Source organism: Rhipicephalus sanguineus, chromosome 6 (assembly GCF_013339695.2).
Source record: "Rhipicephalus sanguineus isolate Rsan-2018 chromosome 6, BIME_Rsan_1.4, whole genome shotgun sequence".
NCBI lineage: Eukaryota > Metazoa > Arthropoda > Arachnida > Ixodida > Ixodidae > Rhipicephalus > Rhipicephalus sanguineus.
This window is the reverse complement of record NC_051181.1, coordinates 8,518,162-8,545,253: the sequence shown is the minus strand read 5'-3', so window position 1 is coordinate 8,545,253 and position 27,092 is coordinate 8,518,162. Positions and strand designations below refer to the sequence as shown.

The 27,092-nt window shown below is 46.7% G+C and overlaps 1 protein-coding gene across 1 annotated transcript in view; it reads left to right on the top strand.

Annotated features, from left to right (window-relative positions):
* LOC119395588 (kinesin-like protein KIFC1) overlaps positions 1-27,092 on the top strand; it is a 273,777-nt gene that overhangs the window by 112,079 nt on the left and 134,606 nt on the right. The window contains exons 8-10 of the mRNA XM_037662566.2: positions 2,312-2,479; positions 2,807-2,926; positions 19,891-20,169. Coding sequence (XP_037518494.1) covers positions 2,312-2,479; positions 2,807-2,926; positions 19,891-20,169 — 567 coding nt within the window. The remainder of the gene's footprint in view (positions 1-2,311; positions 2,480-2,806; positions 2,927-19,890; positions 20,170-27,092) is intronic.

Genomic DNA, 27,092 nt, shown 5'->3' with positions numbered 1-27,092 from the left:
GTATAAGTATAAGCCAATATAAGTGAGTATAAGCCAATATAAGACTGATAGTAATGCTGAACATGAGTAGATAGGACCATAGGTCGGCAGTAAAGGTGGAGCTCACTCACTCACTCAAGAAATATATTTTGTGCTTAAGGCTCACTCGGACTTAGACTCACGAATATTTTCCTCGACCGGACTCATTTGGACTCGGTCACTAAAATTTTCCTCAGCCCGACTCACTCGGACTCAGTCACTCAAATATTACTCACCCAGACACGCGGCCCAACCTGAATCTGAGTGAGTCGGCTCATGAGTGAGTTTGCCGACCTATGGTTGTTAGTATATGCTTGTGCTGTTCTTTCCTACCTTTGTCTGTGTTTTTTGCACAGTTTCTCTGATAATTGAATACCAACTGGCCCGGGAGTCTATTCTTCTAAGCTAATATTAATGTGGAGCACCAGAAAGACTATTCACAAATGCTATTGCATTAGTGGTCTCCAGGATGATGGTATGTCCTGTTAGTCACTCCGGTGATAGCAGTCTCATTTCATGGAAAAGCTGCTTTTTTATTGAAACTTTAGCTCATCTTCTGCTGACACTCGTGTTGAAAACTGATATGGCTCAAATATTGATTCTAACCTGCACAAAACTTGAAGTTGCAGATTAATGGAAGAAATTCTGAAAATACCATTTTTGAAAGATATATTTTCTCACAATTCTTGGTCTTTAAGAACCCATGTTGTCCCCCTTTAAGGGACCCTGCAACGCTTCCTGAATAGCGAGAGAACACTGCCAATCAGTAGCCAAGGCACCTGTGAACATTTGAGCCAGATATCGTAGCACTGCACACAGTAGGGAATTTACGTTCACTTCAAGCGCTCTCTCCACTTGGCAGATGAAATCTTGCTAATATTCCTATTGTTTGCTTCGAGTTAAATGGATAAAAGTGTGCGTTCTTATCTACAGCAAACAGTGTGCTGTTCGGCTTGTCCTCCTCCGAGGTGGCACTGTGGGGCATGCGGCATACTGCACCCGTGCTATTTCAAGCATCATCTTAGTCTCGTATTGAGTCTGCTATGGCAGTACTTGCTTGCTCTCTGCTATGCACTTTGTGAGCTAGATGTCTAGATTGGTGCGTAGCGAAGTGAAGCTGCTTCAAAGTGCACTGTTAGCGTTTAGCTTTTCTCCATTGGTCAAGCTAATGCAGGAAGAAACCGGTGGATTCTTCCATAGCTCAACCATACCTCAGCACAAAAATAGTGCTTCCTGTACTCCATAGTTACTGTAGCCGCCACGAGATATGCTGGCATAGCTTTCTGCCCTCTGTTGTGTAGCTTTCGGCACGCTCGTCGGGGCTAAAGGGAAAAGGTGCGCTCGGCAAAAAATTGTCCGTGAGGGAAAAATTAAAAGATGCAAGTAAAATCGATCTTCAGTTTGAGTGAGAATAGAGTCCAGGCCTCCTTCTGCATGGCAAGCAGGCATTCTACCACAGAGCCACGTCATTGCTTGAAACTGCTTCGGAAGAAAACGCTACACGAATGTCATATAGTGGGAGGAGTCTCCTTAACGCATGAATATTGTGTGGCAGAAGCATAGAATCAGACCAGGTGACAAAACATTTGAACTGCGCAGCAAATGGGGTTTCAAAGGCCCATCCATTACAAAGCGCTCGGACATATTTAATCATCATCAGTAGCAAAACCATCAATAGCTGCGTAGGATCGTGTGTTGCCTTACGGACGCATAGTGGGCCCTTCATTGATTCGCAAAAGGAAGAATTATGGCCCATGTTACGGGCACAGATGTTCTTTCCCTTACAGCACCGTTGAGGCATCCACCGAGAACTGAAGCCAGGCTAGCAATTAAGAAGGTGATGCGCACGGGGCCCGATTATGCTACTGCGTTTTCTACTCTTGAAGGCGAAGTTCAAGCATCCTCCAAGTTTTTTTTTTGTGTGTGTGTGTTTAGAATTTGCACATGGCGCATAGTTAAGTGACTTTCCCATACTGCAAGTACTGCATATATATTCACGGGGGTTTACTATACGAGCATTGCGAGGCCCAGTAAGCATGCTGGCAGGCCTGCAGACCTATTTCGCACGTGGTTGTTACACCACTTGAACAAAAAACACAAAAGCAGGCATTTGTTTTTGTTTTTTAGTTTTGCAGTTCACAGAAAGTTGAAAAAATTGGATGGTGCTCTCTCCTCTATGTGTAATGCCAAGGGCCCTTAGGGTAAATACTAAATTGAGAAAATGTGAGTGAGTGACCACATTGCATACATGCTATGTTGATAAATGAGCAAGGTTACCATGCATGTTTCACAGGCACAGCAGGAGTCCCTCGAGTTCCAGCGGTCGACACTAGAAGCAGAGAAGGCACGGCTGGAGTCCCTAGTCTGCGAGCTCCGCGCGCAGGTGACTGCGCAGGAAGAGCAAATCAACGCGGCAGAGCAGGAGCGTCGCCAATTGCACAACACCCTGCAGGAGCTCAAGGTGCGGCTGCCATTCAGTAACACGAGGACGTGCAGCTTGTTCCAATCCTTGGAAAAAACAGATGTCAGGGCCCTTGAAAATACTCCTTAAAAGATCTAAAAAGAGGCTAGGTGGCCACCACTAAATGAGACTAGAAGCAGCAAGTGCAACAATAACAACCGCATTTTAAGCCTGTTGTAGCAGCCACCTGGGCCATGCAGAGCTGATGAGAAGTGACCTCACTCCTGTGCACTTGGCTTGTCTGCAGGCAAAAACCTGATGTTAATTGTATTGGTGTCACTTGGCCTCCTGCTCTAATGGATTAAAAGACATGCTCTTCTGTTCTAGGGCAACATACGGGTGTTCTGCCGTCTGCGTCCACTGCTGCCATCAGAGGCTGCTCCACAGAGGCCGTTTTTGTTGCTTCCAGACGAGCGGACAATCGAGGTGGTGCGAACAGACCCAGAGGTGAGTGGAAGATGTTGCAGCCTTGTTGCAGCCTCGTGCGATGGGCACCTGGAGATAGGAGCCCGAGGATTGGGGAAGGGGGCGGGGGTCCTGCGTGAGTCCGACAGGAAGTGCGTACTTTGTACCAGCGGGTGTGGCCTGGTGTGCCGCGGTATCGTTAGAGGGGATCAGCAGACGGCTCATACCTTTGTAGGTGTTGTGCTCTAATTGCAAACTTCCGTTGAATCCATAGCAGTGGCGGATCCAGAGGGGGACGGGGCGGTAGCGGCGATTGCCCCCCCCCCTCCCCAAAGCCTGTGCCAGCCCCCGCCCCCCGGCTTCAGTGCCTGTCGTCCACCTCCTTTGTCAGGCTCCCTGTTGAGTTTGCGCCCTTTGTCAGGTTGCTTTGCCTACCACTGACCACAAGGAGTAAAGAGAATTTGGCCCTGCTCTCCTCATCGCTCTACCCTTTCCTGCTTCATTACCTATGCACACTTCCAACGAAGGCTTCTAGGTGTTGCTATAATCCCGTCAGGGTTGTTGTAATTATGCGTGACCCACCAAAATGCACTGCTGAGACTCTGGCTTCAGCCTTTGTACTCCCCCCCATAGTGGGCACCTCGATCCACCCCTGAGCCATAGATAGGTCACTTCTCTTACTGCAGCGGATGCATTTCCTGAAAGAATGAGCTGCTAGCCTATATTCGTATAAAATTTCTATTTCTATCGGATTCATTATTTCGCTCTTGCGGTGAAACTGTGACTCTTTTTTTCTAACATGCGACGGTTTTCGACGTTGCTCATTCGTGGAGAGCAAATGGTTTGGCTGGGCAACGTGATAGCAAAGCCGTCGCACTGCTCTGGGCAACGGGCGAGCACTTGATGACAAGCCGCGGCAGCAGAATAAACACAATTCCACAGTGCGTTAAACCTGCATTTGTTTTGACTTTACACGTGACACCCTGGCAAGGCATCTAATTGTGATTGCTGCACCTCAGGCTCCACAAAATTGACTTTTTTCAAGCAAAAAAAGTTTTTTCATGTTGCCGTATTAGTCTAGCATTCTTGTGGCATTTTCAGTTTAAAATTAATCCTTCGGTAACTATGCCTTGCATAAAAGGTCGAATTTCAGTTTACCGAGGTTTCGATATAACAAAGTAATTTACCGCTTTTACCAACTTTGCTATAGTGAGGTTTAACTGCTCCCTGTACTATTCAAAAGGGAATAACCCCTTAAAAGCCAACTGCAACGAAATTTGACTTAGACAGAATTAGCTCGGAATGCGTCGTATATGTTGGGCAAGTAATGATAATCACAGTGAGAAATCTTGCAGTCACGTACTTCATTTATAATCTGTGCTCTAATTATTGGCTAGAAGGCGACGCGGAGCCCTAGCGGTGTGCCCGGGCAAATCGGACACAAACGGAAATGACGTAAATCGCAGCTCACAGCCGCTCAGGAGCAGAACTGCCTGCAGCCTAATCCCCTCTTTTTCTGCGCGACGCTCCTCTAAGGACGGCCAATTCCGAAAAGCCAACTCTTTTGTAGGACGAAATGCGGGGCCGTAGGCTGCTGGAACACGTATGTTATGGACGGGACCAGCTTTCACGCTCTTCCAAAAAACATAAAGCTCCAATAGCTGTGGGTTATCACAGTGAGGTGAAAGGAATTGGAGCTATCAAAGAGCGTGGTACTTTACGCGGCGCACTTTAAAGATGACGACTTTATGTACGACCGGTGTCTTTTTGCCCAAATACTGTTGAAACTGAAAAAAAAAATGTTGATTCCTGACGCTGTGTCTACAATATTCAGCCACTGCAAACCCAAGAGTGGGAAGCCCCGACCAGTGTTCGGAGAAGCGCTGGTGACAAGAGGTATTTGTATTAGACAGTTTTGGTATAGCTTAAAATGCTTGCGTTAGCGTGTTTCGCACGCAAAAATCTAGCGTAACGCCATTCGAAAGACATTTAGTATAGCATAAAGCACGTAAAACGGCGCCCCGCGAAGTGCTAGACAAGCTGCGCCATCTACACGCGAGTAATAAAAGGTCCAAAAAGCTGATCGGCTCGCTTGTAGTTTCGAGTGGTCAAAGCAGCAAAGTTCGACAGAAATGTAGTCGTGCTTGGTTTAAAGGAGTTAAAGCACGTAAACTTATTTTAAGGAAACAAATTGTACTACGTTATATTTAATGTAAAAGTCTTGGGTGCAAACAGACAAGGGTTTACAGAAATGCAGCGACGCTTTCGGTGGACATGGGAGTGTGCCAAACCTAGCATCAATATCGAAAACAACGCTGTCTTACCATCCGTAGCCTATCAACGAAGCGAGAATACCCGATGTGTAAACCAGCAGCATCATTTATTGTGAACCAGCGAGTTCTCCAACACAGTGTAGGGCGAGACGATAGGTGCGAAGCGGCAGTCGTTGCTTAGAGGAACGCTTTATGGGCATGTATCCGTGTTTTCTTCGGTGAATGTTTACGTACTTTGTTTCTTTGTTACCATCTAAAAAGAAAACTCTGTGGCGCGGCTGCGAAGCGAATACTTCGGAGCGCAGAGCAGACGATTCGCCTGCATCAGTCGGTCTGTTGGGCTGCGGTCTGAGTCACTTCCAGTCGGCTGTAATGGCGTCGTTTTTTCTACTTTCGGTATCAAAAATTGCGTTGTTGGCAGGTTTTTTTCTTAGGTAACCACTTGCGTTTTGAAGGTGAAATTTGGCAGGTAGGATTATCTCCAGCTAGACTGCCTATAACCCTGTAAGGCCCACTGTATCATATTTGATACATAAAATATAATGCCTCAAAAGAGGTAAAAAACCCGTCAAAGCTTCATAGAAAAGCCGTTATTGGATATTTAACATGTTATAATTAAGTTACATTGAGTTACTCATTTATTCAAATTAATTAATTAATTTTAATTAAGAGTAATTAAGTTATGTTCGAACTAAAATTTCACCCTTTTTTTTTCTTAAAATGAACTCTACAAGAAGAGTATATATGGTGAGTGTTTTCTCACAATTTTTCTCAAGGGAGAACGCCTTTTGGGCATTACAGGGATAAATCGGCTTTTTCAGGTTTGCGAAGTTTCGTTGCAGTTGGCCTTTAAATGCTTTATTTTTTTTTTGAAAGTTTCCTAACGAAAAGTGCCTATCTTTTTTTACTGCTGATTTCGAATCTGATTGGACTAAAAAGTAGCTAGTCAATGTTGAAAAAATATTTGTACCACATACTTAGTCAAATCAACACAATAAACACAGGTTGAAAGCCCAACAGCTACCCTAGTCAACACAATAGTTTATTTCTGGACAATACATAGGAAACCAGCTGCCTGCTGCTAATAAAAATAAAAACTAGGGGTGTGCGAATATTCGAAATTGCGAATATTTTTCCAATAGTGTTTGCTATTCGATTCGATTCGCACTGAAATTTTACTATTCGAACTATTCGAACTTCCCAAAGACAAATGCAGTCAACGTCCGGTTAAAAGTGACCCCTTCAGATTTTTAATATGCTTCACCTCATTACACTCTCGTATTGCGGCAAAGCTGCCTTTCAAGCTCCGTTACGGTCGAACTTAGCCAAGAGACAAAGTCCGGTTGGAAGTGGTCCCTAGATTTTCAATATGCTTCACCTCATCACACCCCCGTATTGCGGCAAAGCTGCCTTTCAAGCTCCGTTACGGTCGAACTTAGGCAAGAGACAACGTCCGATTGGAAGTGGTCCCTAGATTTTCAATATGCTTCACCTCCTCACACCCCCGTATTGCGGCAAAGCTGCCTTTCAAGGTCCGTTACGGTCGAACTTAGTCAAGAGACAGTCAACGTCCGTTTGGAAGTGGTCCCTAGATTTTTTAATATGCTTCGTACGGTAAAAAGTTGGGCGAGTTGGTATTTGTTCATGATGACTGAGGGGTGCGAGAAAACGGCACACGAAAAGAAGTACACGGGACGACGCGCAACTGAAATATTATTATTCAGAAAAGACATATTTATACCGCAGTGGAATCAAATCTTAGTCAAGAGACAGTCAAGTGGAATCAAATCTTAGTCAAGAGAACTTAGTCAAGAGACAGTCAACGTCCGTTTGGAAGTGGTCCCTAGATTTTTTAATATGCTTCGTACGGTAAAAAGTTGGGCGAGTTGGTATTTGTTCATGATGACTGAGGGGTGCGAGAAAACGGCACACGAAAAGAAGTACACGGGACGACGCGCAACTGAAATATTATTATTCAGAAAAGACATATTTATACCGCAGTGGAATCAAATCTTAGTCAAGAGACAGTCAAGTGGAATCAAATCTTAGTCAAGAGAACTTAGTCAAGAGACAGTCAACGTCCGTTTGGAAGTGGTCCCTAGATTTTTTAATATGCTTCGTACGGTAAAAAGTTGGGCGAGTTGGTATTTGTTCATGATGACTGAGGGGTGCGAGAAAACGGCACACGAAAAGAAGTACACGGGACGACGCGCAACTGAAATATTATTATTCAGAAAAGACATATTTATACCGCAGTGGAATCAAATCTTAGTCAAGAGACAGTCAAGTGGAATCAAATCTTAGTCAAGAGAACTTAGTCAAGAGACAGTCAACGTCCGTTTGGAAGTGGTCCCTAGATTTTTTAATATGCTTCGTACGGTAAAAAGTTGGGCGAGTTGGTATTTGTTCATGATGACTGAGGGGTGCGAGAAAACGGCACACGAAAAGAAGTACACGGGACGACGCGCAACTGAAATATTATTATTCAGAAAAGACATATTTATACCGCAGTGGAATCAAATCTTAGTCAAGAGACAGTCAAGTGGAATCAAATCTTAGTCAAGAGAACTTAGTCAAGAGACAGTCAACGTCCGTTTGGAAGTGGTCCCTAGATTTTTTAATATGCTTCGTACGGTAAAAAGTTGGGCGAGTTGGTATTTGTTCATGATGACTGAGGGGTGCGAGAAAACGGCACACGAAAAGAAGTACACGGGACGACGCGCAACTGAAATATTATTATTCAGAAAAGACATATTTATACCGCAGTGGAATCAAATCTAACCCAACGAGTCGACCAAAAAGATATATAAAACCATATGCCCGGCATACCTACGTGAAGTAACGTTGTAGATAGGCTATCTCCCCTTCCTGCAGGGCATATGGTTTTATATATCTTTTTGGTCGACTCGTTGGGTTAGATTTGATTCCACTGCGGTATAAATATCTTTTCTGAATAATATTTCAGTTGCTAGTAGCGCGTCGTCCCGTGTACTTCTTTTCGTTGTGTGCCATTTTCTCGCGCCCCTCAGTCATCATAATTTAATATGCTTCACCTCATCACACCCCCGTATTGCGGCAAAGCTGCCTTTCAAGCTCCGCTACGGTCACAAATGTATTAACTCAAGAAAACGCTGGTTCCAATATGGAGATGAAAGATGTGGCAGAGTTGGGGGCTCAATTAATGCTGTTTTGGACCTGAAATTTGGGCAGGAAGTCTGAAAAATCGGACACCGAAGCTTTTTAGCATCCAAAATTTCAGATGTTCTTATATATCGACGACTACGAGGCAGATTTGGAACTCCGGACTTGAAGGGAGCACATCCTTGTCCACCACATTAGTTTGGCTTCCACAGAAGTTGAAAGAGGAGGAGAGGCTGAGGAAATGGCATCTCTGCCTATCACGTGTAAAGTGTTGTCGGCAACACTTTGGTTGCACCAAATCATGTACATAAATACAATTCGGCCTCTACATTGCCTCATTCTTGATAAGAAAGACAACTATGAAATATGACCCCACCAGCGCTTCATCAACCTAGCGAAAAGAAACACTTTCATGTTGCTATCTCACAAGAACATACTTAGGGATTCTCTGCAACTTTTTCTGTAATTTTACTTCGAATTATTCGAAAAATGTTTGAGAAATATTCGAAAATTATTCGAAATTATTCGATTCGATTCGCACTCAATCTTTATTATTCGAATTCGCTTCGCACCCAAAATTTTGCTATTCGCACAGCTCTAATAAAAACCTTGTAAAGAAAACAGTTGCCACATCTTTCTTCACTTGTGTAGGCTAAGTACCCTTGGGCTATTTCACACGGGAAGCTTCGGGACTGTGTGGAAAATTTCAAAACATGGAATAACACAAAGCGGCTTGTTGCAGCTCCTGCACCAAAAGTGAGTTTCCTTTCTTAACTTTTTCCCGTTTTCTCCTCACTTCCGAGAGCAAATAAAGCACTTTCTTGTTGGGGCTGCTTTGGCTTCACTTGGCAGGATGTAAGAAGGAAAGTGCCGTTCCTTGAGACGCACAGGGTCAAGGACATCAGATGGTCGGCCGCGCTTTATCTTTCTTGAAGGATCCAGGTACCTATGGAGGATTGACTCAATCAGGGCGGGGCGGTAGTCAAAGTGGCTCATCTTTCCTCCGTCTTTTTGGTACAAGACAAAAGAGTTATACGTAGCTTCGTCAATCAAGTGGCGAAAAATCTTGTAATACCGTATTTACTCGCGTAACGAACCCACCTTTCTTTTTTTCAGAAAAGCCAGTTAGGGTGGAGGGTTCATTACGCGGAAGAAAAAAATTGCGGGAGTTATAAGAGCTGAAATTTCGCATGACGGTGTTAAAAAGCTTGCTGCCCAACCGCTGTTGGCCTTGAAGTCAGTGGCAGAAATGCCTTGATTTCTGACCGTGGCCCGCGCGTGGGTTTAAGTCATTTTGTGGGACACTGCACATCCCTCACTACGGAGCCTCTTAACATATAAGAGAACTTGTCTCTTGACAAGAGGAGACTTTCCTTGATTTGGTTCGCAAAATGCGCGACGATCCTTTTTCGTAGCCCAAAGCTCTTCCTCTTGTTTTCTCCAGTTATGTACGCGCAACGGATCAGTGCTGAAGTTTCGTCCAGTCGCACGATCTCCATGCTCCAGCGCATGTTCCTTGAGTTTAAAACCGGCCGTATAGCTAGCGTACCGAACCATCACACCCCATGCAGCAGGTGTCCAACAAAGTTCACCACGATTGAGAAACCAGACAACGTAGAAGCAGCAACAGTGCTATAAGCATGGCCTCCGAGATTGTGCGCCGACAGGTTTCTCTCGAGCCTCTCGAGTAACCTGGCTGGCAGCATGCAATCTCTGAGGCCATGCTTTAAGCAAGGAAGTTTCTTCTGCATTCGACACATAGTGCTCCGCCGCAAAAAGGCGCGACTTTTAAATTTCGACTCGCACTGCTGGCAACTGTTTAGCATGGTTGTTAAACTTTTCTGTTGGGTCTCACGGTGCCATACACATCGGTGTGGTGCTGAATAAGGAGGAACGAGTTCTGCCGAAGTATGGAAGTCGTCTCTCGTCAGGCAGTACCCCTTGCCTAGCAAGAGCTCGATGAGCTTCATGACAACTTTGGTACCCATTGGTGAACAAGGTTCAAGATTTGCTGGTGTGCCGAGATTTGTGCCGTTTCCTGTGTAGATCAACACATCCCACACATATCCCGAAGATGGCTCACAAAGCAAGAAAAATTTCAAGCCAAATCTCGCTCTTTTGAGCGAGATGTATCGCACCCATCCCAGTCTTCCTTTGAAGAGCATTAGACTTTCGTCTATCGATTTGTCTCTTTCCGGTATATGTGCCGAGCGGTAGTTCTTCGACAGTCGCTCCAAAAATGTCCATATTTCGCACAGCTTCGGCTGCGTGTGGCCATTCGGGTCGGTGATGCTGGCATTGTCCACAAAGTGCAACATTGCATAATGAGCAGAAACCGATGGCAGGACATCACCTCTCCAAAAACAGGTGTAGACAACTTGTTTTTGGACCACTGCTGTCGAGGCTTGTGAGCTATTCTTTGCAATAGCAGGAGTGCAAGGAATACCCACATCTCTTCTTTTGTAACTGGCACCCATTTTTTTAGGCGGGAATGTTCACTCGGAGGAGAGCTTTTCAACTGTTCAGCCGCTTTACGATTGGTTTCGTCTACCGCTAATGATATGAGTGCATCGTCCAGAAACTGCTGAATATATTGCATAAGGCCATATGGCGATGACAAGCTGAAAGTCTTGCCTGGAATGGCCAAGAATGGAAAGCGAGGAGGCTTCACAGGAGGATTGTCCGCATCACGCAGGATCCACTGGCGAGCACTCGCGATGTTCCCTTCCGAGCTGTCTTCATCATCACCGGAGGAGATGCTCAGTTCACCGCCATCGCTGTCTTCACTTCCAGACACAAGATAAACATCTGTATCCGAATCATCTCTCGAAGAAGATGACGAAAATGAAAAGCTTCGCTTTCGTGTTGACGAGCCAGCTATGCATGGGTCGCCACTACCGCAAGCCATCTTTTCATACAAAAATCGCGCTCTTTTTGCAGGAGAAAAATAAATTGTCAAGTAAGTGCTGCCGACAGTGTCTCTGGTGGGTGGCACTGGTTGCATCGAGGTGGCCGATCTCGGCCACGCAGTGACTTCGTTTCATGAGGTGCCAAACGTAGTTCAGGCGGGCGGCATTGACTGTGTTGTGGTGGTCGGTGTTGTATACGCCGTGACTTGTCCTGCTGAGCTGCCAAACATTCTGGTGGACGACACTGGCTGTACCGGGGTGGTCGTTGCAGGTCTCTTCCACGCTGTGAATGCATGTGGTCACCTGTAGAATATGGAGCTAGCAGGTGGTACTGGCTGATGCGGAGTTGTCGCATCGGTTGCAGATCATCATGGCTATCCCGTCGCAGTTGGGAAGACATGGCAGCGAATCTGGGCTGCAGTGCCACGACAGTCCACACTGAGCGGGGACTTCTGCGCCGCTCGCTGTGCGTGAAGGGGCGACGGGATGTTCCACTAGACATCTGTGGCATCGCAGAGCAGAGTTCACGTACTGGCTTGTGAGGCAAGTCGTGCTCTTCCGGTATCGCTGATGTCGTACTGGTGAACGAGCTGGTGGTTCTTGACAATGTGCGACGTGCGGTCAAGCCATCCTGGTCAAACCCATTGTAATCAGGTGCAAACATGGATTGCACCGGTAGGTTCTCGATTACAGGCGGCATGGGCATAGGCATTTCAGGTTCTTTTATGGAGACGGCACTTGGCAGTTGGCGAGAGTCATCCCACTCGGCCAATGACTGCGGCGACGTCCGGGGATTATGTGACTTCTGTCTGTTGGCCAAACCGGAAGTGGTGGCTAGTGCATTGTCTCCGGCTTGTAGCGACGGAGGTGAAGTCGTCACACAGTAGGCCGACGCCTCCAGGCACTCTAGCACTGGCCCACTTGGAGGCCGGCTCGCCGGCTGCTGTGGCTCGGAGACGGTCTTGGTCTGTGTCAAGGGTCGTTGTGGGGCAGGTATCGACGCGGAGTCTGACACCTGTGGGGAGGAGGACATCTTGCGGCTAGTGTGGATGACTGCCGCAGGGCACTCCGTAAAGCTGTCCGTGGAGCAGCTACAGGGTACAGCTGTACCAGGGGGGCGCTGCGCCTCGCGAGCTCTATGTCCGCTGGAGGGCAGGTTGTTGAACGCCCGAGCTGCCGCCCCGAGGTGGAACACCTCCCGAGCTCCATCCTCGGTAACGGTCAGATTGGCCTCGGTGGTCGCATAGAAGTTGGAGGGTGTCCGGCCAAAAGCAGCAATGAGCTTGAAGCTCCACTCCGCCCAGGACTGCTGCCGCACGCCTTCGAATCTATGCCACGCCGCGGCAGCATGCCGAAGGCGGTCAATGGCCACGCACCATTTCCGTTGGTCCGTCCACGCTTGACGAGCTCCTAGTGTGTTGACGGTGGCCACCCAATGGTCGGCGTCGTCCTGGAAGCCGCGGAACTCCGGTAGTTCGCAGGCAGCCGGTGATGGTGATACGGCAGCCGAAACTCCGGAGCATGATGACGCCACGCAGCCTAGTTGGTATGAGAGCTCCGTGAGGGCATTCAGGAGCTTTCTGCGGCTCTCGGGTGAGCTCTCTTCATGGTCTTGCGAGGCGGCGGCGGCCAACGCGGCATTGAGTGAATGCAGTGCTGGCAAGGCGACAGGACACAGCACGGAGATTGACGCTGCCAAGGCGTTCACCGTGACTCGGAGTCGCGTGATGGTGGCGGAAAGCTCGGCGGCGCTCTCGGGCGAGCCGCGCGTGGAGCCAGTGGTGACGTCCGAGGAGTTGGACACAATCGGTGTACTCACAGAGGAGGGACCCTTGTCCGAGGGAGCTTGGACAGCACCCCTAAGCGGCTCGGGTGCCGATGGAGCACCGAGTAAGCCGTTGTCGCTGCGGGAAGCGTGGATGGCATTCCCAGGCAACGGTAGGCCATGTACTGTCGTGGCGGCGCCGGGGAAAGCCTGCTCTTGAGCCACTGAGGAGGCCTGGACGCCGTCCTTGAATGGTGGCACAGGTGCTTCCGGCAGAAGTAGCGAGACGGGCAATCTAAGCTGTAGACCAGCGCTTCTTGTCCTAAACGCTAGCGGGGAGTACCTATTCCGCTAGGATGAGCAGAGCCAAAGCACTTTGAGGACATTTGGGCAGGACGAGCTCTGCTCGTGATTTTTATTTTTTAACGTGCTTACTAGAGAGTGACATCAGCGAGCGGCATGGTGTCTACCCATGTTGACATAAAACAAAATTCTCTTTCACTCAGGGAATTTAGCAAAAACACTCGGGGAAAACCTGGAAAACTCGGGGAATTTAGAAATGTCAACTCGGTAGACGCCCTGGGAGGACAACTACTCGGTGCTTGCAATGCTCAACGAGATGATGGCCAAGCTCATGACCAATGGTGATGAGTATGAAGCGGCAGCCATCGTAGCTCTGGAGTATCACTACAAGGCCCGTAACAATGCAAGCCGCTTCCTTCTCGGTCAGAAGACAGCACCTCTCGGAGCATCGTGGGCCAAATTGTGACCCTGGACGTCTGCACTGAAGCCCTACCGAAACTACAGGCACCAGCTTTTTCCGGCGACCTTACTTCGCTAGTGGCAGGGCTTCTGGGAACATTTCGAGACCATGATCCACAACTGCAAGCTGGCTAACATAGAGCAGTTTTCATATTTAAGGTCATACTTGGGGGTATGGTAGGGTAAACGGGTCATCTTGGTTTCAAATGTTATATCTTGGGAACTTTTTCATATTTTATGGTGAAATTTCGCATGCTCAATCAAAGCTTTTGGCCTCCACTTTATGCAATTTCGGCCCTGTGGCTTTTGTTAGTATTTTGTATTTAAGTATGAAATTTTATACTGGGGTGTAAAACGAAATGTACCTTTTCTCGGGAACAAAAGCGAGTATGACCGTGAACACACTATGTAATTCCGCATGGCAGCGGCCTTAAACCCTAGCTCTAAATACAGGTTCTTACTTTTATCAAAACAAGATTGTCCTCACATGTCGCGTTTCATACGAGAGACCTTCCAATTAATCATTTTTTCTTATTTATAGCTCACAAAGTTATTCAAAGTTGTAGGTTCAGACTCTTTGGAAGGGATTTAAGTGTAATCTGAGAACTTCAGCACATTCGGTCGTGTAGTTTTCCATAAAAAGTACATCAAGTTTTGAAAATTTTCAAAAAACTGAACATGAGCAGGGTGTCTACCAACCTGGAAAACCTGGAAAAGTCAGGGAATTTGAACACGTCTGGAAAAGTCAGGGAATTTCTGAAAAATCTGGCCAGGGTCATGGAAACTGACTGTAGTCTTGCGATCGTCACGAAAATATTCATTGCTATTGATCAAAGCTTAAGTTGCTCCTTAAACCACACAGAACAGCTAAGCAGAAGCATAGTAAAAAAAGAAGAAACAGTGCAAAGCTGGTGCTTCTACTTTCAGAGCACAACGTTACTCACGCGCATAAAATTTTGCATGTTTGTCTTGGCCGTGATCTCGGCTCGGCATGAGGGCCTTCTGGTTAGGCTAGAAGTGCCATCAGCAGAGGGCAAGGTGCACAGAGTATTCGAGCTGTAGTTGTTATTTTTTACTGAAAAGTGTAGTTTACCGGTGCGTACATTAGACTGTGATACAAAAAGAGTAGTACAATAAATATGGTAATCCAGATTGGACCGGATCCAATCCAATCCACATGGCTGTGAAAGACGAGATGCTGTCAGTAAAGCTGGCCTTTATGCTTTCAGTTTCAGAAGAATTAGAGCCATTTTTGTCTGAGTTTCAGACAGAGAAGCCGATGCTGCCTTTTTTCACAACAGCACTGGACAGCCTGTTGTGGTCACTGCTGAGACGAATCGTGTTAAAGGAAAAGCTGGATGCTGCAGGCACATTTTCAAAACTGATGAAAATTGATCTGGAGAACCTGAACAACATCATTGGTATAGCTGCCTTTGACATAGGCCCTGCCGCCAAAAGTGAGTTGCGAAAGATCACTAAACAATCTCACACTGTTGTGGTAAGTGCCAAAAAAGAATGCATCTTATTTATTAAAGGGACACTAAAGGCAAATATTAAGTCGACGTTCATTGTTGAAATAGCTGTCCATAAACCTCACAGTGCTACTTTTATGCCAAGAAAGTGCTTATTTTGAAATAAAATCGCGTTTTAGTGGTCCGCATCACGTTAGCTCACTTCAAATCACCCCCCTGAAAGCGGTATTTCGCACGTCATTGTTGTCGTACCCAACGTTGCCCGCCTTTACTGCGCGGCGGCGTGCACCATTCGGGCATCCGGCAACATCACATGCATGTGGTATTTTGTCGAACTTTCTATCGGAGCGACTCACGAGCGTAGCAAAACACATGCAGCAGTACGCGATACCGAAACTACGGTAGCGTTGGTTGCGTGATGATATTGTGTATTCAAGTAAAGAAAGACAAAGGCACGTCTACAATAAGAAGTCGTATATTTAAGCAAAATCGTTGCATGCGAACGAGGCAGAAGGTTGAGTGTTCGAATCATGTCCGGGTCACCAATTTGTAGACGTCCAGGCGTTGGTTGCGTGATGATATTGCGTATTCAAGTAAAGAAAGACAAAGGCACGTCTACAATAAGAACTCGTATATTTAAGCAAAAGCGTTGCGTGCAAACGAGGCAGAAGGTTGAGTGTTCGAATCACGTCCGGGTCACCAATTTGTAGACGTCTGGGCGTTGGTTGCGTGATGATATTGTGTATTCAAGTAAAGAAAGACAAAGGCACGTCTACAATAAGAAGTCGTATATTTAAGCAAAAGCGTTGCGTGCGAACGAGGCAGAAGGTTGAGTGTTCGAATCACGTCCGGGTCACCAATTTGTAGACGTCCGGGCGTTGGTTGCGTGATGATATTGCGTATTCAAGTAAAGAAAGACAAAGGCACGTCTACAATAAGAACTCGTATATTTAAGCAAAAGCGTTGCGTGCGAACGAGGCAGAAGGTTGAGTGTTCGAATCACGTCCGGGTCACCAATTTGTAGACGTCTGGGCGTTGGTTGCGTGATGATATTGCGTATTCAAGTAAAGAAAGACAAAGGCACGTCTACAATAAGAACTCGTATATTTAAGCAAAAGCGTTGCGTGCGAACGAGGCAGAAGGTTGAGTGTTCGAATCACGTCCGGGTCACCAATTTGTAGACGTCTGGGCGTTGGTTGCGTGATGATATTGTGTATTCAAGTAAAGAAAGACAAAGGCATGTCTACAATAAGAACTCGTATATTTAAGCAAAAGCGTTGCGTGCGAACGAGGCAGAAGGTTGAGTGTTCGAATCACGTCCGGGTCACCAATTTGTAGACGTCTGGGCGTTGGTTGCGTGATGATATTGTGTATTCAAGTAAAGAAAGACAAAGGCACGTCTACAATAAGAAGTCGTATATTTAAGCAAAATCGTTGCGTGCGAACGAGGCAGAAAATTGAGTGTTGGAATCACGTCCGGGTCACCAATTTGTAGACGTCCGGGCGTTGGTTGCGTGATGATATTGCGTATTCAAGTAAAGAAAGACAAAGGCATGTCTACAATAAGAACTCGTATATTTAAGCAAAAGCGTTGCATGCGAACGATGCAGCAGCGACGGGGCGACTGGCGTAGCTTCGGCCCGGCCGCTGTGTTTATAACACCCGGCCGCTGTAACGCGAGTTCACAGGCCGCACTCCGCGCCCGCACTGTAAACACCACACGATGCGAACGTGGACTCCGAGCCCCGAGAACGCTCGCTCGGTACTGCTGCTATAAATCAAACAGAAACAAACAGCATTTTATTACGTCTCTTGAAGCACGGAAGGTTCTTTTTTTATTGCAGCTAGTTTGATTACTAGTGATTAATTGTAGTTGGACTCTTCCACGTCATTGGGATCACTTCCAAAATGTCCCACTCGTGGCACTCATCGTGTGATACATTTAGCTTAATTTCTCGGTAAGTAGGGCACTGCTGTTGATAATATTGCCATTTTAGACGCTGTCATACATTGAGCTTTCACTCTGACATAAATTATTTGCCTTTAGTGTCCCTTTAAGGCCTGTTCAGCAAAGATAATCGAAAGATCACCTCTGACAAGGGGGGGCCGGTTGCTTAAACCCAGCAGTTGGTGCCGCTTCTGTGGAAGCTGGCCAGAAGCTGCTGAATGTTGCACTTGAAGTACTTATAGAGCACGGGTGCCTTACAGGCCTAAGAAGAGAGAGCAAGTAGATCATATGTATAGTGTCAATTTTTATGAAAGGGAACACAGGAGCGCATGGCCTGCGCGCTCCGGCGGCTGCTTTCAGCTCCGTCAACCGACAGCTAACGAAAGCTTGCCCGCTTTTGGCGTCATCTATTGGCTAACAAAATAACGAATCATGGCTGGTTCAGAAGCGCCTTTAAATAACGCTGCCTCTCGGCTCGCGTTAAGGGCAATTCCTGCAGCTCGCGCAGTGCTGGCGCGCCACGCTCGATTTGTTGACAGGCAGACGACGCGCTGCCTGCATCGCCCGTTACGCGAGCCGAGATGCAGCGTTATCTAAAAGCGCTTCGCAACCGGCTGTGACTTGTTATTTTGTTTGCCAATAGATGACGCCAAAGCGGGCGAGCTTTCGTTAGCTGTCAGTTGACGGAGCTGAAGGCAGCCGTCGCAGAGCGCAGGTCACGTGTTCGCGTGTTCCCTTTCATAAAAATTGACACTGTACAAGTGTGCTCGAACAGCACTGCACAAGTGTGTGTGCGAAAATTTGATTGCGGAAAGAGCACTTCTAGAACCTGTGGGTGGAACTCTCTACAAGTTCTCATGAAGAGCTACTGCTGTTTATGAAGATTGTGCTGTGCCTTTCACATGGAAATTCTTCTGTGGAGTGGCAATTTTCGGTGAGCAAGGAATGTCTTGTGGAAAATATGGAGGAGTCACTTGTAGCACCAAGGTTAGTGTACGATGAGGTGTCTGCAGCAGGTGGTGTTGCAGAAGTTGACGTTACAGACAAGATGATAGACATGGTTCCAGGGGCCGACACCAAATGGAAAGAAGACTTGGAGAGGAAAAAGAAGGAATGATTGGGCATATCAGATGCTGAAAGATAAAAGAGGAGGACTGCGGCTCTTGTGAAAGAGCTTGAATCAAGGAAGCAAAAACTGATGGAAGACGCACAGCTTCAGGTCTCCATGCTGCAGCAAGAGATTGAATCTTTGAAACAGTGAAGGCATTGCCGATGCAAATAAACAAGCTTTTCTGTTTGTCGAGGGACAATTATTGTGTCTTTTAATATTTTATTCATTGTAAAGGATGCTTTCAGCCAAAGGAATGCAATAAAGCAGCATGGTTTCTATTTTATATGAGCGCCTCATAATTCGTTTTTACCACTCAAGAGCTTGTTTCCAATGCGCAGTTTCTTCCAAGCAGACGTACCGGTCATGGAATTTGCTTGAAATGGTCATGGAAAACCTGGAAAAGTCAGGGAATTTGGAAAAATTTAATTGGTAGACACCCTGGTGAGAAAAATGTGCCTTTATGCTTAAAAACACTCGCGGAAAGTGCTCACAACACAAGCCAATGACTATGCTCCAAAGCATTGCTCCTGGGGAAATTTGCAATCAGAACTTATGAAAATGGTAGGAAATAATATATTTAGCAGATTTAGCCATACTTATAATAAAAAATACATACATGCAGAAACAATGATGGAAAACATGCAAACAAGCTAGGCTTGCGTGAATAGTGAATTTTAGGTGCAAAGTGAATTCGAAGTGAATAGTGGTTTGGAAATAATTTCAAAGAGAATTCAAATAGGTAATGTCACATTTTATTTTTTAAAAATGAGCATATGTGTCATGACCAAACTAACCTGCGCAATATATTTTAAAATTGAAACAAGGCATGTGCAAATGTCATTCTTTTGGTTTCAAAGGGAAGTGGAAGGAGCTTTAATAGTAGCAGGATTTGACTTTTGGTAGAATGCAAGTGACAACCTGTAAAATATGTTACGTTTTAAAATTTATCATACTTGAAGCATATAAGCCGGTATAACAAGCTTTTAAACTTAAAAAATGATGAATCGATCTGAGAGTAATATGTTCATTTAACCTTGAAGTGGGGCTTCTCAGCAGTGTGGATTTCCGCTGGATAGGTGTCTTCAAGGTATAGCACCCCTCCACTGCAGTGAAACCACCTTTACAGTGGGTTTCATGTGGTTTATATGTCTACTTCGAAACACTTTGAAATTTCGGATAATTTAAATTCTTGTCGAAGTGAATTCAAATACTGTAATATTCGTTTGAATATTCGAGGTGCTTGAATATTCGCACAAGCCTAAGACAAGCCCTTGCATCCGTCAGGAGGCATGGTTCTTCACGCCATTTCTTAATGGCTTCGAGCACTCCTACGCGCTTGACAGTTCATGGTTTTCCTCCTCTGAGTGTGCATTATTTTTTAGTAATGGAATAAAAAAATCTTTTTTCCATTGAACTACCCTACCATCGCCCTTAAGGGGGGACACGGGGCTAAATGTCAACTTTTGTCAACTGCTGCAGTGGTGCACCCTCAGTGTGGCCATCCACTGTGCGTTGTTTTGCAGATAAGTAGACAGGACCGTGCGTCTAGTGTGGCCGTGGCAGCTGTGCCTCGTGCAGATAGCGGTCACGCTGCATCGGTTTCAGGCACGCTCACTTGTGTGCAGACGCAGCGACAGAAGACGGAGCTGAGCTTCCACTTTGACCGTGTGTTCCCGGGGGTGGCCAGCCAGAGCGAAGTGTTTGCAGAGGTGTCGCAGCTGGTGCAGAGTGCCCTGGATGGTTACCACGTGTGCATCTTTGCCTATGGCCAGACGGGTGCCGGCAAGACCCACACCATGGAGGGACCCGCCGGGGAGCTGGCACTGGAGGACGAGCGGAGGGGCCTGATTCCCCGGGCCTTGCACCAGGTCTTTGAAGAGGCATGCAAGCAGCCACACTGGACGGTCAGTGGCCTGCTGGTCCCAAATTGAACTTTGTTGGCCGTTTACCCATAATCAGAGTGCAAACGAAACGACTGTGGGCACAGAGTGCATGGCACAGCTGCGTAGGCCTAACTGCTGCAAGTTTTGCAATTATTTTTTTTTTTACCATACAAAGTAGCACGAACAAAAGTTGTGCTGCTGGTCTTTTGGAATCGTTTTACAAATATCTGACTCACTAAAAGCCAGAGTTCGCATTTATCCCGGGAGAAATGCAGCACGACTTAAAAACTGGAGACGCAGATAGATACAGGCAAGCGTCGACTTACAGCCGAGTTTATTTGCACTTCAAGTGGCCTTTTTATACACCATACCTGGTTGTATCACCCAAAATGTTCATAAGAATGACAAAATGACAGGAAAGCAAACAAAGATGCTGTAGGCACAAATGTCTAAAAGCTGGACGAGAAGCTAGTGCTGAGGGGCAGACTAATCCAGTGATTGACTACACCGATAACTGAAGCCGGGTTTCAAAGCGTAATTTCAGAGCTGGATTAGTTTGCCTCGTATAACGTGGATGCCCCTGAGCGCTTGCATTTCGTCCTGCTTGTAGACATGTGGCAGCTTGAAGTGGTGAAAAATCCTTGAACACGGGGTGTCGCTGGAGCCAACGTTTCAACAGGTGTCGTCTTCAAGGCAGCAACCTGAGTGCGTGCATGTGTATGCTTCATACACTATTCCCCAACCAGAGGAGAAGGCAAACAGGTTGGGTGTCAAAAGTAAGCACCACCTAACAACGACAATTTCACAAGAGTAGTAGTAAGAACGGTTTCTAGAAGAAAGGCTTAAGTCTCACTGGCTTGTATCTACTGTAATGGATGGGTTTGAGAGCTACCTTTCAAGCGTTCATGCCTACATTACTGGAGCTTATTGAACTTGTGAATAAGATGACTATATTTTCTGGACAAAAGAAGGGCATAAAGGACTTTAATTGTTGTCTTTTAACTGTAGTCTTATAATTATGAGCTCAATTTAAGCAAACTAAAGTGGACAAAGAATCTCCTTTCTGTCTGAGCAATCCGAACCCGCAACCTTTGAATTATGCGTCCAGTGCTGTGCCAATTGAGCTGCGATGGGAGGTGTTTCCCCGTCCACTTCGTGGGATATTTCTGTACAAGTAATCCATGGGAGCTTTAGCCAGCGCCACTCGTAGGCAAGGCAGCGAGTGTGGAACACTTTTTGCCAGAGGGTGTCATGTACCACGTGATCTTTGTACGAGGCGGCAGCTGACCAATAAACCCTCGCATGCTAAGCTAAGGCAGTAAGTCTACCGTGGCAAGTCCCTCTCTGTTGCCATGCTCCCTTACTTCTTTATTTTGATGTATTTGGATTTCAGCCGTAGAAACTAACTCCCGCTTGGTGCAGACCACGCTGCAATGTGTGTTCTGCTTCACGACCGTTTGAGATCATCCTGTTAAGATTACTCGAAAGACGCAATTAGTGGCATCATTATTCGGGTGCTTACGCGAGCACTAGCGATAACACTGAAAGTTTCCATCACTGATGTGTAAGAGACGACTCGTCCTGCCAATGATCAGAATACAGACCGTGGACGACAGCGATTGCTGCTATCAGTGTACGGCATGTGTTGCTTGTAGCTACTTGGACTTTCCATATCCTGGGCAGAAGTTCACCCAATAAGAAGTTTCATCTGTGCCAACTTCTGTTCTGCGTGCTTTACAGTCACTACCACATGACACTATGAATGAACAAAATATTTTTGAGGGGCTCATTTCTTTGTTAGACACAACCTAATGAATCCTGTCTCTTGGGGACCTGGAGATCTGGCTGAAGTTGTGGGGCCTGATGAGCGCCGCTCTTGGAACATGTGGACATTTATTAACCTGCTTTTAGACTAAGCAACCTTATACAATGCCAATACAATCTGACTTATTTCTTGTGTCCGGGTTTGCACGCTCTTTTTAGAATGAATAAGACGCACAATGTACTGCAGATGTGGTGTCGCTGATGTTCGACTTACCACGAGGAGCCTGCGGGCAACGAGCCGCAGTATCGTCCCCCATGGACCCACTGTGGGAGACGTCCGTCCACGCACAATACCAAACCCCAAGAAACCCGCTGCTGTTTTCTGTACGCCGGTCTATCCTCGCCGACAGGTTGGCACTGCCGCGCCACGTTCCACCGCGTAATCACAGCACCACCTCTCATTCGGCAGCTGTTAACTCTTTCGTTACCACGCCTATTCAAATCGATCACCGGTGATCGATGCTTTGAACAGTCGATATTGGCATGTTGGACCTGTTTCTCGTGCAACTAGCACCTCCTAGTGGTTAGTCCAGCCATCACCTCCTGTTTTTTCAGTGCCCGGGCGAATGCTCTGTTCGGGCCATTGAGCGCGCGCTCTGCCTCCACTCACCACTGCCGCGTGGTGGCGCTGTGCGAGTAGGCTACGGGATGCTGGCGCTGAACGGCCGTGCATATTACGGAGCTCAAAAATTGGTGTTTGCATCGGAGTTTAATTGCATTCATGCTTCTCGCAGGGTTTCACGGGTACAGGGGGGGATGAAAAGAAATGTGAACATAGCAGCTCATTGTTTTCATCATGCTCTGATCGTGGTCGCAATAAAGATTCTAGATGGTCTTTGATTGTATCATGGATGACTCTGTCTTTTTGAGTCATCACGGCTGGTTCGATACTTGTATTCGAGTTAGATAGTATTAGAGTTTTATTTTCTATATACGTGATAAACGGCAGCGCACACCGGGTTAAGACAGATACACAAAACACGAAAAAAGGGCGACACCAGCGCTGATGTCGTCCTTTTTTCGTGTTTTTTGTATCTGTCTCAATCCGGTGTGCGCTGCCATTTATTGTGAATATGACCAACCAACTAGCCCACAAGTATATTTTAAGCAAGTTTATTTTCTACTTCAGGCTATTACAACCGCGTCATTTGCATGCCTCAGTATGTCATACTGTTGTGTACCACTCTCAGTGATTCCACTCCTGCGCCAACTGCGCCAAAGTGCGCCAAATTGTATTTACTGCGCCATCCTGATAATATCGACGAAAATTGCGCCAAACTGCGCCAAAGTCTCGGGTTTGGGGGCGTCTATCATCGGCAATCGCACGGCCAGCGAGTCAGAACATGTGCAGCTTGATCTTGTGGCTGCCAAAGTCGCAACCATGGACCAAGAATTATTCCGCTGAATAAATAGCGCTCGCACGTGCGTCCCGAATAAGCCACGATGCCATGCACGGTGCCGACGCACCTTCTGTTCTGCAAGTCGGCTCGACAGCAAAACGCGCTCTCCGCATGCAGAGGCTCGTGACAGTGACGTCTAGGCCTCTCGGTAGCGAGAAAGTGCGACGGCGATTCATCGGCGGACGTCATCTGTTCTAGAAACGCTGCTGATAGCTCGTTTCATGCGTCGCACGGCACGTAAGGAAAGCAATGTTCAGTAATAACTACATGTGTGCTGCTAAAATGTCTGTCACTTCTGTTTCCGGACATCGCGGAATGAAATCTGGGATCACTAGCAGTATATATATGGAACAATATCGAATTTTCCTTGCTTCGCGTTTATGGAAGAGCACGCGAACGGTGGAAACGCGTTCACACTTTTCCTCAGATATACTTTATCCATGGATCTTCATTCGGAAGAGCTTTTTCGTAATTGCTTATACCAGCACGACCGAGTTTAATCACTCTGCGGTAAATACCCCCTAAAAGGCCCTGCCCTTTCGAGCTCACGTGCTAGGGTTCCGCTTCGAATTTTTTGCTTGCTTTTTAAAAATGTCATCTCATTAATAAAAGCATATCTCCTGGTCGGAGCAGCCGCAAATACGCAGCTGTCAGTAGCGGGCCCGTCGCCGACGGCCCACAGTGAAGCGGCTACCCCACGTTACACGTCCGCCCCTCGCTTTCGGGGGTCAATAGCTAACGGTTAAAAAAACTCAGTTTCACTTAAGAGCGAAGCAATGAATGCGATACCAAAAAATTGTATCGTAAAACGAAGTAAGACTAGCAGCTAACTCTTTTGAATCCGATCTCGCGTAACTCAACAAAACGCTGGTTTAAGGGAATATGGCCGCTCCAGGAACCGAAGCGTTTTCTTGCTCTGAGTTCTCTAAACACGAAGTAAGCGTTGGGAGCACAGCAAGTTTACGAGCCGTCTCCTGATGCCTCGAGATGGCGCGCGCGCAAGCGACTGCGTAAGGTCCCTATATTTATAAAGGTAGCGACAACTACACGCGCGCCCTCTCGAGGGGTCCAAGGAGCAGCGATAGCAGACGACGCGCCGCTCGCTTCCGTGCATATTGCGAGCGCCTGAAACCGAACTCGGTGCTCGCTTGAACCGCTAAATTATTAATATTTGTGGCTTAAAATGCTCATCAGTTATCAAACTACAGGTACAATAACTTTAACGAGCACGGAGCACGTTAAATATTGAAATAAAACTCGTGCCTTTCCGAAGCAGGTTCCGAGCGGGTTCCCCACAGCAGCTGTCATGCAGGGCATTTATTTTTCTTTGCATATTTTGACATTCAGCGTAACTAGAAGAACAGGCGGTGTTTGGGTGAGTTAAAAGTGCTTGTTTTCTAGCTCGAATAAAATAGGCAGGTAACTTCATCGGAAACTGCGTCGGGCACCTAGCGCTCTTGTATTGCGTAGCGCAAAATACGTGCTATTATAGGCTTGACTGTGTTTGTCACTGTTCGGAAGTCTTCCCACGGTTACACGCTATTTTTAACTAAGCTTATTTTATGTATACTTTAAGAGGTTTACTTAGGAGAAGAGGGTATATTCCACACATGCAGTCGCACTGCATTTGAGGAATATCAGCAACTTGAGTACCTTTCAAGATCTAGGAAATATAGTATGCCCACTAGTGTCTCCCCCATTTTAATGTTTAACTGTTTTTAACAACGTGCATTTATCCAAAGCCGTCCCCCTTTTACTACCCCCCGCTGCCCCCGTGTCCCGCAGATATAAAGGTATGTTGCAATGTTACCCAATGCAATTTCAAATAAATTTGAGGTATGTATACACGTACAGGCCCTGAAACCAGACTACAACCAGAAAAACTGAGTTAGGTGGCTTTTTGTAGAGATGCAAGAGAACAAAAGAGTACTTATTGAAAAACTGGGTTTTATTGCATAAATTCATAACAAATTTTTTCTTAGGTAGTTTTGTTGTGAGGACTGATCCCCCCTCATTCACTTGCAGGGTGGCTTCCGTTCGTTCTGCCTTGGCAAATCAGCAAAGATGTTCGGTGCGGCATATATGGTTTCAGTCTTTTCCTCTCAGCGTCTTGCAATATTATTTATTCGAACATGTCAAAAGCATTCTGGTCCTCTGGGGAAAACATCACGCGGAATGCTTCAACGAAGAAGTCTTAATCGATCTCGCACACAGCAGTGCGGCAAAACACGGCAGGGTGTGGCAAAAAACTAATCCCAAATGCTCATTTCCCTGTGAGCTTGTAGTGTTCAGGCCACCTCGGTGAGGAAAACAAAGGCAGCTTTATTGGGTTCCGAGGAATTTAATGTTAGAGATACGGGGTGCGACTCTCCATTGACTACTGCGCACAAATCTACGACATAAAGAATGCCAAAGCAATAATAGTGTTGCTGAGATAATGCTCATGCATATGCACGAACAAAAGCACGCCGGCCAGGCGAGAGGCTGCTTGAGGTTATAACCATTACAAAATCACTTACTTCGCATATCCGGATGTTTTCTGTGGGCACAAATTTCTTGCGACTGATTTTGTTGGGCCTTCCTTCAGCATATATTTTTGTCACCGCGAGGAACGAAAAAAAAAAAAAAAAAGCTTTTTTCTGTCCTCCGCGCGGGGAGGCAGCTGAAGGCATAGAGACCCGACATACTAGCACGTCACGCTCGAAACATTAAATTACAATGCAGAATTCCTGCGTCCACTCAACTTCATGTACATAAACGCTTCTGGTTTGCAACAACAATGTGACAGAGGCGCGTGAAGTACTCTCTACTTGCTAAAATCACCCCACTCCACGCTTGAAAACACACTGATCCGTACCTATCGCCGGCACAGCGCTGCCGCCGCTGGACCCTTTGGGCGGGGCGCGAAGGCAAAAAGGTCACGTGTCGCCAACCGACCTATCGCAGGGCGCGGCGGCTGGATCAAGACCTTTCGCTACATTTCAAAGATAGAGGGACTTTATGACTGCGCCCTTCGAGCGATGCGTCCCCCCCCCCCCCCCCCGATCTCTTGGTGTCCTTTCATGCTCCTTACGAAAGACAGGCGGGGCGTTTCCTCTCTGTTTGATGAGCAATTGACGGCAGGCCCGCACGCGGGAAGATGTTATCTCGGGAAGATGTTATCTCATGCGCTGTCCGTGCGACGGAGACAGACGGCTGGCTAGCTTAATCTCCGCTTCAGCTGCGTTCGTCGCCAGCGCTCGCGAGCTTTTACTCGCGGCTAGAATGCGCGTGGTGATGTTATTAATTTGGTCTTTATACAGAAAATTACGGCAATGGCGACGGCAAAAATCCGCGGAGAGCGTACATTTAATTGTTATCACAATAAACATTTAAAAAAAGTTGAGGAGCCATTTCACTCTGTGAAGTGGATGATAAGCGAAGCTGTTTCGTGCATGGCAAGGAGGTGACATGGTGGAGGACAGTTTGGTATGTAAGGCCAGGTTGTTAACGTTCAATACGCAATATTAATGCGAAAGCATCAGATGCTTTATCGAACACGAAAATTGACCGTCGGCGGTGTCAATCGATTGATGCAAAAAATAATCGTGATGGCGTCATCATCACGTCATAGATCGTCAGAACTTGTGACGTCATCATGGCGTCATATATCGTGATGTCACGTGATGACGCCATCACGACATCGTCGCTTTACACTGCTTCCGTAATCGGTGCGCCGAT